The sequence below is a fragment of the Haliotis cracherodii genome, unplaced genomic scaffold, assembly GCF_022045235.1.
Source record: "Haliotis cracherodii isolate W230 unplaced genomic scaffold, xgHalCrac1.p SCAF_2, whole genome shotgun sequence".
NCBI lineage: Eukaryota > Metazoa > Mollusca > Gastropoda > Lepetellida > Haliotidae > Haliotis > Haliotis cracherodii.
Genome location: NW_027266275.1, coordinates 62,095,642 through 62,108,318, shown reverse-complemented (window position 1 = coordinate 62,108,318; position 12,677 = coordinate 62,095,642). Strand labels below are relative to the sequence as shown.

Below are 12,677 nucleotides of genomic sequence, written 5' to 3'. Positions count from 1 at the left end.
CTTAAAATCCCAGAAATAAGCTTAAACTTACCCATCTCAAAATCAGAAATTAAAAGTGTAAACAAACAAAAAATCACAAAAAAATGGCATAACCTATATCTAAACTCAAATAGCAAAATCAAAAGAGTGCTCAGCAAACCACTAACCAAACCAAAAATTCTCCATCCATCAAAAAAAATCGACAGAGTAATCACTAAACTCCAAACAGGACACACCAACCTAAATAACCACCTAAAAAAATTTAAAAAACACACTACAGGTAACTGCCCACACTGCAAACAACCAGAAACCCCAGAACACGCACTCATCCACTGCACACACTACCTAACACATCGAACCGCATTACAAACCACCCTCAATCTAAACAAGGCTCTCACTCTAGAAGCAATACTAAACCCACAAAATAAACTAGAAAACTTCAAGGCCTTAGGCGTATTCTTAATAAAAACGGAACTAATAAAACGCATCTAAAACCATAATAACCTACCAAATCAAAATCACATAAACAAACAATCATCCACCATACCCAGCTCCCTTAGTTCTCCTCCCCAACCCCATCAGCATCTATTCCAAATCTCAAAATTCCCAAATTCTATATAAGCAACCCCTAAAGCCCCCTCTTGGGTTGCACAGACCACCCTCGCCCCTTTCGGAAACACATTAAATGGCCTGGCCGGGCCCGTGTGCGAAATACGCATCAGTCGGAAAGCGCACGTTAAATCTCCAAAGTAAGTAAGTTGAGGCATGACATTCAGTATCTCCACTAAAGCAAACTACGAGTCCCAAAGTCACCTGATACCCGGTTTAATCATAATTGAAACTAACTTAGAAACCATGGCAACCTCCACCTGTCACGATCAGATTTGTTCACCGTCTGCTACTAAATTGTCGTCTGCTGCTGCCTCATGGAAGGACGATCCAGTGTCTGCCTCCTTCCAACTCTTCAGTCTCATTGAAATGCAAGATAGATTCCTCGAACAAGTCCAGGCCATAGGTATGTACATCTGGTCATCTAAGATAATTCTTTCTTGAATAAAATTCTATAATTATGTTAGTCATTAGTCATATTTGTACCGCATACAATTAACATAGCTTTTAGATTTATAAAGAAATGCTATTGTCAACATGATAACATCACTTACTGGCCTATGCGTATGTATCACTGTCTTCTTTTATGATATCGTGTGAATTATTATTTAGACACACCGAGGTACTAATAAGCTTTTGTCTCATTCCAGATGCTTACATCCTGGAACTGGCCGAGAAGATCGGGAGAGATGCAGCCAATGGCGGCCATGTTGGCCATGGGTTACTTCTGCTCAACAGGAAGTGTGTAGCTGAAGGTGTTCGTCAGGTGTACTTACGACTGGCCACACAGAAGTGGAGACAAGTCAGGCAGTGTTACAGAGCCATCAGACAAAACTTCGACGACCAAGACCTTCTTTCAGCAACTGATATGGACCAGTCACATGACCACGAGGTCACCCAGATTGCTCGTGGACTTAGTATGGAGTGTTGTGCGTTCCAGCGATCAGGCTAGCACGACGGAAAATACTGACAAAATGACATATATTGAACATCTAGTGCTCATTGTAAATATTGTTAACAACATGTGATCAAGTCAAGTGCGTGGTTTTGTAAATAAACATCTATATACTTCGGGAGTCATTTGAGTTATTTCTGTACCCAGTGCCAAAATACCTGTATGGATCCTGTTAGTTTTAAATGTGTAAGTGGCATACAATTAAATGAATATCAAATATGGAAGCTCTCGGGTCAATAATGTAACAGTGTCCTACTAAAGTTCATAAGATAGACACGCAAAAGTTTTAATATTACCTGAGTCGAATTCAAATACATAGAAGATACTAAGTCCTACGTAGGAGATACTGAGACAAAAATAAATGTCACTGTGGTCCCACTACGCTACCGTACGAATGAATTATGTGAAAGTTGTGAAAAGTATTCCTCCTCCCTCTGCTAAGCCCAACACATCGAGTATACAAGAGACATTATATGTGTACAACTGAAAGATTTGTGTAAAGAACTCTCTCTCTCTCTCTCTCTCTCTCTCTCTCTCTCTCTCTCTCTCTCTCTCTCTCTCCAGGGATACCAGGGATACCAGGGAGAGCGCATTCTAAGTTGGAGGAACTTGTCCCCCAATCCCGTTCACTCCTTGTGAATAAATATCTTTCAATCAAATCACAAGGGACACATATTGCCTAGTTGTCAAATGTGTCGCAATTCGCTGTGTAAAGTTGCCCCCACAGCTGCACCAGGATGCGTTAGTCGTGAGTTAGAAACCCAGGTTGGTAATGACAATCCTTGATTTGTCAGCCCTTGCTCTTGGGATTTGTTCAACCTCTATTACTTTGGACTGACAGAAATATTGTTCCAGGCGATCAAGTAACTAACTCGCTACATAATACAGTGGATTCCTAAACTCACTCACAGGCAGGGCAGTCGGACATGTTGGACCACATTAATATTGTTAACAGTCAAGATATTAATAATTCACATTACCAGTGACGCAGGCAGACACCCAACTATGTATGTTGCTGGATTTCCTGATTCGCAATGTCTTGTCAAATTTGGGGATAGAACATGTAAGACCAGTAGCAGTATCTCCATGGATACCAGCTGTAGTTCCTCTGATCTGTTTCTCTTTACATACGAATCAGAGCTTTTGATTACCTTAGTGAAATCAAGGAAAATACACGTTACCAAAACCTTCAACCTTACTTTCAGATACATATGTAATCGGGGTTTTTTCAACAGGACGAAGATAAATAAGTATCTTCACGTTATCTGTCCACTAGATTTGGAAATACAAGAAACAACGTAGAAACCGTCTGTGCATAGAAACTGACAATGATGGCAGCCTGTGTGCCACACTCATCCACAATAAAATGCTAACTTTACGTTTCAGGAGTGAGAAAATAGATTTCCGAATTTATGTATAATACCGTTTCCCCGAAAACCAAACCACTCCCACAACACATCTTTAAAATGATTTCAAGATCTTCAACAGAAACAACATTGAACGCAATTGATGAATAGATATTATCTGATGATTCAGATCTTAGAACATCTTTGTTTCCTCTTTCTTCCGCCTTCATTGTTAGGAAATAACAGCTTCAAAACAAACACATCGTAAGCTATGAGAAATATTTCAAAAGACAAAGTTTCTTTGTTCTGATATTGTCGAAGCAGACGCGTATGCTTAAACAAACAGATCATGATGTAGCACAAATGGGGTGCCTGCAATCTTCCCGAAGCAAGTGAGTAAGTGGCTATAAAAGACCACTCAGTTACCTTCCTTGCATCAGGAAGATGACTTGTTGTTTGAATGCCCTATCCCCAAATCTCACATAGATGCTACATATGAGCTGTCCAGGACTTCATATGACACTTATTGTCATTTTTAATTTTAAAAAATCTCAACCTTTGAGAACTATATTTATTGTCACCTCGTTTAGTGACAAATGCCTCACTCGTCAAGGAAATGATAAGGAAATTGTCCCTTAAATTTGTCCTGATTGTGTAGTTTTTGAACATTCAAATGTTTACAAAATTGAACTTGGACCTTTTCTGAAATTGCAAGGAATGTCATGTCAGTATAGATATTGCTTAATTAATTTGTGAAAAAAAGTTGGAATTTGGAAGTATGCTGGGCCAAATGTTTGGGAAACTAGATCTGGAGGAGAGTTATGTGGTTATGTTGGTGTATGTTTTATAGGTTTATGATTTTAAATTTAAAGGGCTTTTGATAGTTTGTTGTAGTTTAGATGCGGCCTAGTAGGCCTGTTTTAATTTTAGATAAATGCCTAGTGCTTTAAAGGTTTGTGAGTTGTGTAAGGGGTTTAGTAGTGTTGCTAGTGTTATTTGATTGTGGCAGTTTAGTGTGGATTGTAGTGTTGTTCTGCAGCTGTGTTGTTGGTAATGTGTGCAAGGTATTATTGCGTGCTCAGGAGTTTCATTTTGGTTGCGCTGTTGGCATTTACCTGTTTGATGTTGTTGTTTTTATTTTGTGTAAGAGTTGAGTGTGATCTGTTTGTAATTTGTTTGTTTTTAGTAGCTTTTGTAGCATGTGTTTTGGTTTACAGTCTGACTTCTGGTAGTTATTTTGCCACTTTGGGGAGATTTTTTCCATAGACATACTTTTAATCTCGTTTTTGGACATTCGTTGGTTGATGCTTACTTCTAATTTTAGTGACGATTTGGCTGCTTTGTCAGCGTGTTCGTTACCAAACACTCCGACGTAGGCAGGGGTCCAGACTAATTCTATCTCTTTACCTAGTTTACGGAGATTGCTGGCGCTTTAAGCATCTGTTGTATTAGGTTCGGACGGTTGTTGGCGTTTTTGTATCTATTTATTTCTGTCAGTTAGGATTAGTGTTTTTTCCTGTGTTTTTTTTTACGGCTGTGCTATCCCCATTGAATATTGATTTGTCATTTGGGAGCCTATGGGATTTTGTTTCTTTTGAGGGTCTGTGGATGTGGATGCCGAATCCTGGCTCAGGAGGTCCCGCCTGTGTAGATGTGGCACCAATTTGGCCATTTTTCGTGTAGTGTGCTAGTGTGGTGGATTTAGTTCGGTTTCCTTACTTAGTTTGGTGGAGAGCTATGTGGATTTGGAGTTTGGGTATGAATATGTTGCTTGGTGCTGTGTTTAATTTTAAATCATTAAGGTTGTGTATTTTTAAGTAGCTAAGTATGCTTTGGGAAATAAGTGTTAATTGTGGGGTTTTACGAGCTAGCGTTTGGGGGTCTTGAGCTTATGTTCTTTTCAAGGATTTGTTTGATTTGATTGTTTTGTTGGGTTGAGGCCCAGAAGTCTATGGCTTGCTGTTATCGGCGTAAATCCAAGGGTATTTCGCCCTTAAGTGCATGCAGTGATGTACGCGGTGTGCCATGCTGTGTGCGGGTGATTTATCTTCAGTGCATGATATTTGATTGAGTTTAGTTTATCGCTTAATGAAGAGTTCAAGGCGTTGTATATTGGGCATCCATAGTCTATTTTGGATCTAATCAGTTATTTGTGTAGAGATAGTAGGACCTCGCATTTGAAACCCCAGTTGAAACCTATCAGGTAGTGTGTTTTGGTCTTTATTTCATCTATTTACAGTATTAGATTTTTAATGTGAGCATCCACGGTGCGATGTTCATCAAAGATGAAGTCCTGTACACACAGTTCCTTAACGACACTTCATAAATGCTGCAAAGGTGCCCTAGCCATTCACACTATGGTGTGATCACATGGTTGCCCGCTGCTGAACCCTGTGTATTGTAGGTATCTCATCTCAGGTAAGACAATATCAACAATATTTTCATCATGATGCAAACAAGCTACTCCAATAATGTAATACTAATCAACTAATCAAACAATCGGCAGTTCCTTAATGACACTTCATAAATGCTGCAATGGTGTGATCCCTAGCCATTCAAAGAACGACACTCAATGACTTTCCGGTGTGGATTGTACATAACTGTATTACTGTAACAACATATTGAACATCTCTTTAGTCTACCTGACTTCCGACCAATCAAGCTGTTTTCTGCCCGGCGCTCACATGATACAATACTACAAGATTTGGGTCGCCGTGGAAGGATTAGACATGATAATCCATGATAATCCAATCTATGGGAATACTGAGCGTGTCACTACTCCGACAGACTCCTCCATGCCTCAGTGTCATACAGAAAGGTATATAGAAGGAAAATGTCTGTTCACCTTTCATCAAAGCTTCGAGGTTGCATCGTCGTTTGTAACTTATACATTCGTTCTGCGATCTAACTTAGAAACCATGGCAACTTCCAACTGTGCCGACCATATTTGTTCACCATCTGCCACTAAATTGTCGTCTGCTGCTGCTTCGTGGAAGGGCGACCCAGTGTCTGCCTCCTTCCAACTCTTCAGTCTAATTGAAATGCAGGATAGATTCCTCGAACAAGTCCAGGTCATAGGTATGTAAATGTGTTGTTTCGTATCTACAAGATTTAAATGGATAATTTATTTGAACTAAGACATACTATTATGACAGTTACTGTGAAGTTATTTAAGCCAATATTGTATTCGTTATTGTTAACCTGTACAAATTACTTCATTTGACACACCAAAGTACTAATAAACGTTTGTCTCATTTCAGATGCCTACATCCTTGACCTGGCCGAGAAGATCGGGAGAGATGCAGCCAATGGCGGCCATGTTGGCCATGGGTTACTTCTGCTCAACAGGAAATGTGTAGCTGAAGGTGTCCGTCAGGTGTACTTACGACTGGCCACACAGAAGTGGAGACAAGTCAGGCAGTGCTACAACTTCATCAGACAAAACTTCGACGACCATGACCATCTTTTAGCTGCTGATTTGGACGAGTCACATAACTACGAGGTCACCCAGATTGCTCGTGGACTTAGTAAGGAGTGTTGTGTGTTCCAGCGACCATGCTAGCAGGGTGAAAAAAGCTCATGAACTGTCGTAACTGTGAAGATTCTGTCTTCAGTGGCGGCGATTTGGTGCTTATTGTTATTATTGTGTTGCCATGATAAAGCTGTCGAAGAGAGTTCAAAGCCGGTAAATAAAATTGTTATTCCCAGCATTTTGTTGATGTTAAAAATAATAGCAACTCTTAATTAGCTTCATTCAATTTCAGATGTAAGTGTAGGTAAAGGGTCAGCCAATCAACAACAAACTTCTACGTAATACCTATCAAACACTTCAACAACAAACTAGTTTCTCTTTACGTGGTGGAGTGAGATTATTGCTTACCGCCGCATCTTGCACCAAATCGGGAAAAATTCAAATGTCTTGTTCATGTTAGGATAAGAATTTATGGATGAACAACTTCTTTACTACAATCAAGCAAGTGGAGTGATAACGATGTTAGAACCTATACCGAAACGTCGCTCTTAATTGTAATGAAGAAGTTCTTCATAAAAAAATTCTTATCCTTACTTAGTACTCCAACTTCTAAATGCCTATCAAAGAAGTCTTGTTCATAGTTTAAACATATTATTTCGATTATGGGCGAGGATGCAGCGACACTGGATCGGCAAACAAACCAATACTGGTTTAAGTGAGGGAGCGAGTGAGTGAGTTGAGTTTAACGCCGCTTTTAACAGTATTCCAGTCATAACACGGCGTGTCAGCTTAATGTGGGAGGAAACCCGAAGTGATGCAGGTCTCAGACGTTTACCACTTCGGAGGAACCTACGAGCACGGGTATGGTGCTGTTTAAGCAAGTGTCTCTCCTTTGATTCAGGTTAACATGTCATTCAGAGGATCTTCATCATCTTCCCGAGGCAAGAGTTGCCTTGCTTATATCAAAGTCTAGTTTTCACCCTTTCATTTTAAAGTCGACCCTTCTGTGCTTGAAAATTACATGCTCAAAAGATAGGATTATCGCATATCCCGATAGTACAATCAGAAAACCTTGTATAAAATCAACATCCGGGTTCCAAAAACGTGGTCACTTCCACAACCCCTGTCGAATTTCCACTGAAATTATTTGAAAATTAAGCAAGGTAAAATATTTTCGAAAATCGTTCAAAGATTTCAGTCAACTCACCCACCTTCTTTAATATTCTAGTATAAATAAATGCATTGTATAACTCGAACGACTGAACGCTTATCGCAGCGTCTGACATGGAGTGTTATTTTCTGACGACATCTGTTGAGAGTTCCGTGCTACAATGACGTGCGGTATTACGTCTGTTACCTGAAACTGAGTAGTGTGTGAGTCTGTTAATGTAAGAGCGAAAGAGTATCTTTACTGTGGTAATCTTTCATTTTGACTGTCAGGTATGACATCCCCAATATTTTGGTTATCTCATCCACCGGGTTGTCATAATATGGTAGTCATTTTTTAAGCGATCTGATTGCATATCGCGTTTTTCATCTCAGGTGACATAACTCGTGCTCTATACGGGGTGGCGACACGGGCGAGTCGAGAAAAATAGGCTTGAAATCAATGAAATGGCAAGAGTGAAATCTAGACTTTGACATAGGCTAGAGGTCAACTTTGCCTTGGGGAGATGAGCTCAAAAGATTTGGACGGAGTGACAACATACATGTCATGAATTTGTGTACTAAATTTTTTAGTTGAAGCGTGCATGCTTTCATGCTTGCTTGGTATTTTGGATCGAAAAAAGTCATAGCGATACAATTTTCTTGCTGATTGTGACATGGAAAATATATATCTTGCCCACAAAGCATTATCAGATCGACTAATCATAAACATCCAAGAATATCCTTTCAATTTCAGAAAAGGAGTCCAACATTTGATTCTTCAAATTTCTAACACTTATTTCCTTTATTATGGTGGATTTGGTACTAAACGTGCTGACCGTGGATATAGTCTTCAATGTTTGAGTACAATATGTCATAAATGACAGCAAATGACATCGGAAGTCCTGGACAGGTAGCACCTATGCGAAATTTGGGGACAGGATATATAGGCAAGAAGATCCCATCCAGAGTCAACGGATAGTCAGTTACCCCTTGCCTCGGGAAGATTGCAAGAAACAGGCACCCCATTTGTGCTACATCCTGATCTGTTTGTTTACGCATACGTGTCTGCTCGGATTCGACAAAATCAGAACAAAGAAAGTTTGACTCATAGCTTACGATGTGTTTGTTTTGAAGCTGTTATAACAACAGATCCTAACAATGAAGGCGGAAGAAAGAGGAACCAACCTATGTGTTAAGATCTGAATCATTAGATAACATTTGTTCTCCAATCTTATTTCTGTTGAAGATCTGGAAATCATTTTAAAGATGTGTGTTGTGGGAATGGTTTATTTTCAGGGAAACAGTATTAACCATAAATTCGGGAATTTATTTTTTCACACTCCTGAAACCTCTTGTTTATTAATGTAAAGTCAATACACGTTCTTTATAAAGGAAAATGTAATACCTATTCTCCATAACAGTAAAGACAATACCTATTTCGATATACGTTAAGACGATAGATAGCATTGTATTGTGAATGGCCGTGGCACACAGGCTTATCACCACTTTCAGTTTCTATGCACAGATCCAGTTAAGACACTGACAATGTTTTTTCCGTTGTTTCTGTTAGTTCCCCTAGCCAGGTGGATAGATGAAGAGAAGATACTTATCTTCGCCCTGTTGAAAAAAAATAGATTATCTATGTATCTGAAAGTACGGTTGAACGTTTTGGTATCGTGTCCTTTCTTTGATTTCACTAAAGTAGCAAAAGAATTCGAATCGTATGTAAAGAGCAACAGATCAGCTGTGGACAAATCCCACGAGCAAGGGCTGACAAATCAAGGATCATCAGTACGAGCCTGGGGTTCTAACCCACGACTAACGCATTCTGGTACAGTTGTAGGAGGCAAGTGTGCACAGCGAATTACAGCACGTTTGACAACTTGGCAAACTGTGTTCCCTGTATAACCCATGTGTTGGGGGTCTTACGGTAAAGCAGAGGTAGGGGATACGTTTTCAGCCCTCTCGAGTAATTCGTTTGTCACATATGGTGCCAATATATATTTATATTGTTATTGTTCAATGCTACAATGTCTACAACTTCTATATTTGAATTCTCCTCGGGTAATACAAAAAGCATGTGTGTCTATCTTACGAACTTTAGCAAGATATTGTTACATTGTTCATCCGAAAGCTTCCATATTTGCTATTCAGAAAATCGTGTGCCGCTTATACAGCTAAAACTAAAATGGCCCATACGGGTATTTTGGCTCTGGATACAGAAATAACGACTTTCTAAGTATATAGATGTTTATTTACAAAACAACGAATTGACAGTATGTCATGTCAATACGTGTTGGTAACAATATTTACAATGAGCACTAGATGTTCATCAGCGAACACATTTCAAGTCATTTTCTGAGCATTTTCCAACCTGCTAGCATGATCGCTGGAACGCACAGCACTCCATACCAAGTCCACGAGCAATCTGGGTGACCTCATGGTCATGTGACTCGTCCATATCAGTTGCTGAAAGATCGTCGTGGTCATCGAAGTTTTGTCTGATGGCATTGTAGCACTGCCTGACTTGTCTCCACTTCTGTGTGGCCAGTCGGAGGTACACCTGACGGACACCTTCAGCTACACACTTCCTGTTGAGCAGAAGTAACCCATGGCCAACATGGCCGCCATTGGCTGCATCTCTCACAATCTTCTCGGTCAGTTCCAGGATGTAGGCATCTGAAATGAGACAAACGTTTATTAGTATCTTGGTTTGTCAAAATGATTATTTACACTATATCATAAATGAAAGACAGTGATACATACGCATAGGCCAGTCAGCGATGTTATCATGTTGACAATAGCATTTCTTTACAAATCTAAATGCTATGTCAATTGTTTGTGGTACAAATATGACGTAATGACTAACATAATTATAGAATTTTTTTCAAGAAAGAATTATTTTAGATGAACACGTGTACATACCTATGGCCTGGACTTGTTCGAGGAATCTATCCTGCATTTCAATGAGACTGAAGAGTCGGAAGGAGGCTGACACTGGGTCGTCCTTCCATGAAGCAGCAGCAGACGACAATTTTGTGGCAGACGGTGAACAGATCTGGTCGTCACAGGTGGATGTTGCCATGGTTTGAATTTAGTTTCAATTATGATTTAACCAGAAAACAGGTGACTTGTGGACTCGTAGTTTGCTTTAGTGGAGATACTGAATGGCATGCCTGAGACATCCTGCTTCTATATACCTGCCTGTGTGACACTGAGGCATGGAATAGTCTGTTGGAGTAGTGGCAAGCTCAGTTCTCTCATATATAAAATTGACAAGGATTATCCTGGCTAATCCTTCCACTTTGACCTAATCTCACCGTCTACCGGGAAGGAAACTGTTTGATTGGCAGGGAGTTTATGGCGATGTTTTCCATACTGTCACGGTAATACAACCATGTGCCGTTAACGCTGAGTAGTCACTGATTGCTTGATTGGATAAAGTTCACCTCATTTAAATTATATCAGGTTATGGCAGCATTGTATCTCTGTAGTGGCAGCAAGGAATTGATGATTGTGTGATTGGTCGGTCAGTATTGAAGTGATTGGAGTAGTGTGTCAGCATCATGGTGAACACATTGTTGATATTGTCACATGGTGACACCCCACACGTATACTTGTAAGTTAATCTGTGTGTCAATTGTGATTGCCGATTTTGAAGGGAATCTAGCTGAAGCTAAACTTCTGTACTTGAAATCATTGGACTATAAACACAGAACTCCCATATGAAGAATCTGAATGTTTCCTGTCAGCGATGATATTGTTTATGAAAGTTACGACAATACCTCTTGTTTATTAATGTAACTAAATACACGTTCTTTATAAATGAAAATACCTATTTTCCATAAATGTAAAGACAATACCTATTTCGATATACGTTAAGACAGGGAAGGACTTTATTTGAGGTGAGTGGAATAAATACATGTACCCTGTGTATTCCCAAAAACTCAAAGGATATGCTTGAATCTTTGCAATCTCATAAAGAACCAAGAAAAATTCCCAACCCCAAACCCCAAACCCCAAACCCCAACCCCGGACCCATCCTTACCCAGGTGTGTTTACATTCTCAACCAAGCCCTGGGAATGGTGTTTTATCCTTTTCATAAAGATTCAGAGTGACAAAAATCTCACCACGGGACGGTATGACAAGAGGGATGACTTTAACCTTACAACAATCAACTTTTCCTTTATGTCGGGCCATACTTCACCAACTCCAACCTTTTTGTGTCATCATTTCACAACTTTCGATCATGCTCTTTCTGAGAAGATTTCAAAGAGCGTCATACGAGTCTTATTCAAAAATTGAATGATAAAGCTTACAACATTCAAGGCCTCAGTAAAATTTCCAAAAGTTTTATGCAAGACATGTGAAAGATGCAATCCCAATGTAGCATATGTTCCCACTTTTTCAGATGAACAATTCACTTGCCTTTGCATGTGTTTGTGACGGGTGCCACAGGTGGGGCAGGATAGGCTCACCTTTTCGCGTACACCTGGTATCATCACTATCTGAGAGTGATTCATAAACACACGCCAATGATACAGTCGGAATTGTACAATCGACGCTTTGTTAGCAGATATTTCTTGTGAATATGGAAAGGGTTTTGGCGCTATCATTTTAAAGGCCTGCCTCAAACAGAAACTTTTGATTTGTAGTCCGGAACTACCCGACTTGTTAAAGAAAGGTTTCGACATGGGGAGATATCTTTCAAATGTTATTATCTATTTGAAGTGTTGATAATACATGAGTTCCTGCTACAAGAATGTAATATCTAAGGCTTGGGAACAGTTGTCAAAGAAATTAGATTACCGTTTTCAGAAATATACCGAAAGCTGTTGAATGATTTGCAGGAAGCGTTGTCATAAATGATGGAGATTGAACAAAGTATGACTTGCTCAACACTGACAGGAGAAAACAGGAACACCAGTTTCTTTTACTAGTGTCTCAACACACACCTGGACTGCTGATTTAGTGAGATCTACATTTTAGCAGATTCAAATACATGCAGCAATGTTACCCTTCGCAGAGTAGATGCGATCTGATTTTGATCTCAACTGATCGAAAGTAAAGTGGCCTTATGTCATGAGCTGCCTGGGTGTCAATGAACCTGGAATCAACTCAGAAGGCCATTCCACCAACAAATGGAAATGATCAGTGACATGTTTG

General features: G+C 39.7%; 3 protein-coding genes across 3 annotated transcripts; 2 read left to right on the top strand and 1 right to left on the bottom strand.

Moving 5' to 3' along the window:
* The first annotated feature begins 834 nt into the window (after window positions 1–834).
* On the top strand, window positions 835–1,540 carry LOC139467720 (uncharacterized). The gene is made up of 2 exons (XM_071249230.1): window positions 835–994; window positions 1,239–1,540. Exons 1-2 carry the CDS (start codon window positions 835–837, stop codon window positions 1,538–1,540), a joined length of 462 nt encoding a protein of 153 aa, XP_071105331.1.
* A 4,267-nt stretch (window positions 1,541–5,807) lies between these two features.
* Window positions 5,808–6,451, top strand: LOC139468467 (uncharacterized). The gene is made up of 2 exons (XM_071250436.1): window positions 5,808–5,967; window positions 6,150–6,451. The coding sequence occupies exons 1-2, from the start codon at window positions 5,808–5,810 to the stop codon at window positions 6,449–6,451; spliced, it is 462 nt and encodes a 153-aa protein (XP_071106537.1).
* A 3,436-nt stretch (window positions 6,452–9,887) lies between these two features.
* On the bottom strand, window positions 9,888–10,595 carry LOC139468458 (uncharacterized). Its single transcript, XM_071250425.1, has 2 exons — window positions 10,436–10,595; window positions 9,888–10,189 (listed from the first exon to the last, which is right to left on the bottom strand). Exons 1-2 carry the CDS (start codon window positions 10,593–10,595, stop codon window positions 9,888–9,890), a joined length of 462 nt encoding a protein of 153 aa, XP_071106526.1.
* Window positions 10,596–12,677: the final 2,082 nt, after the last annotated feature.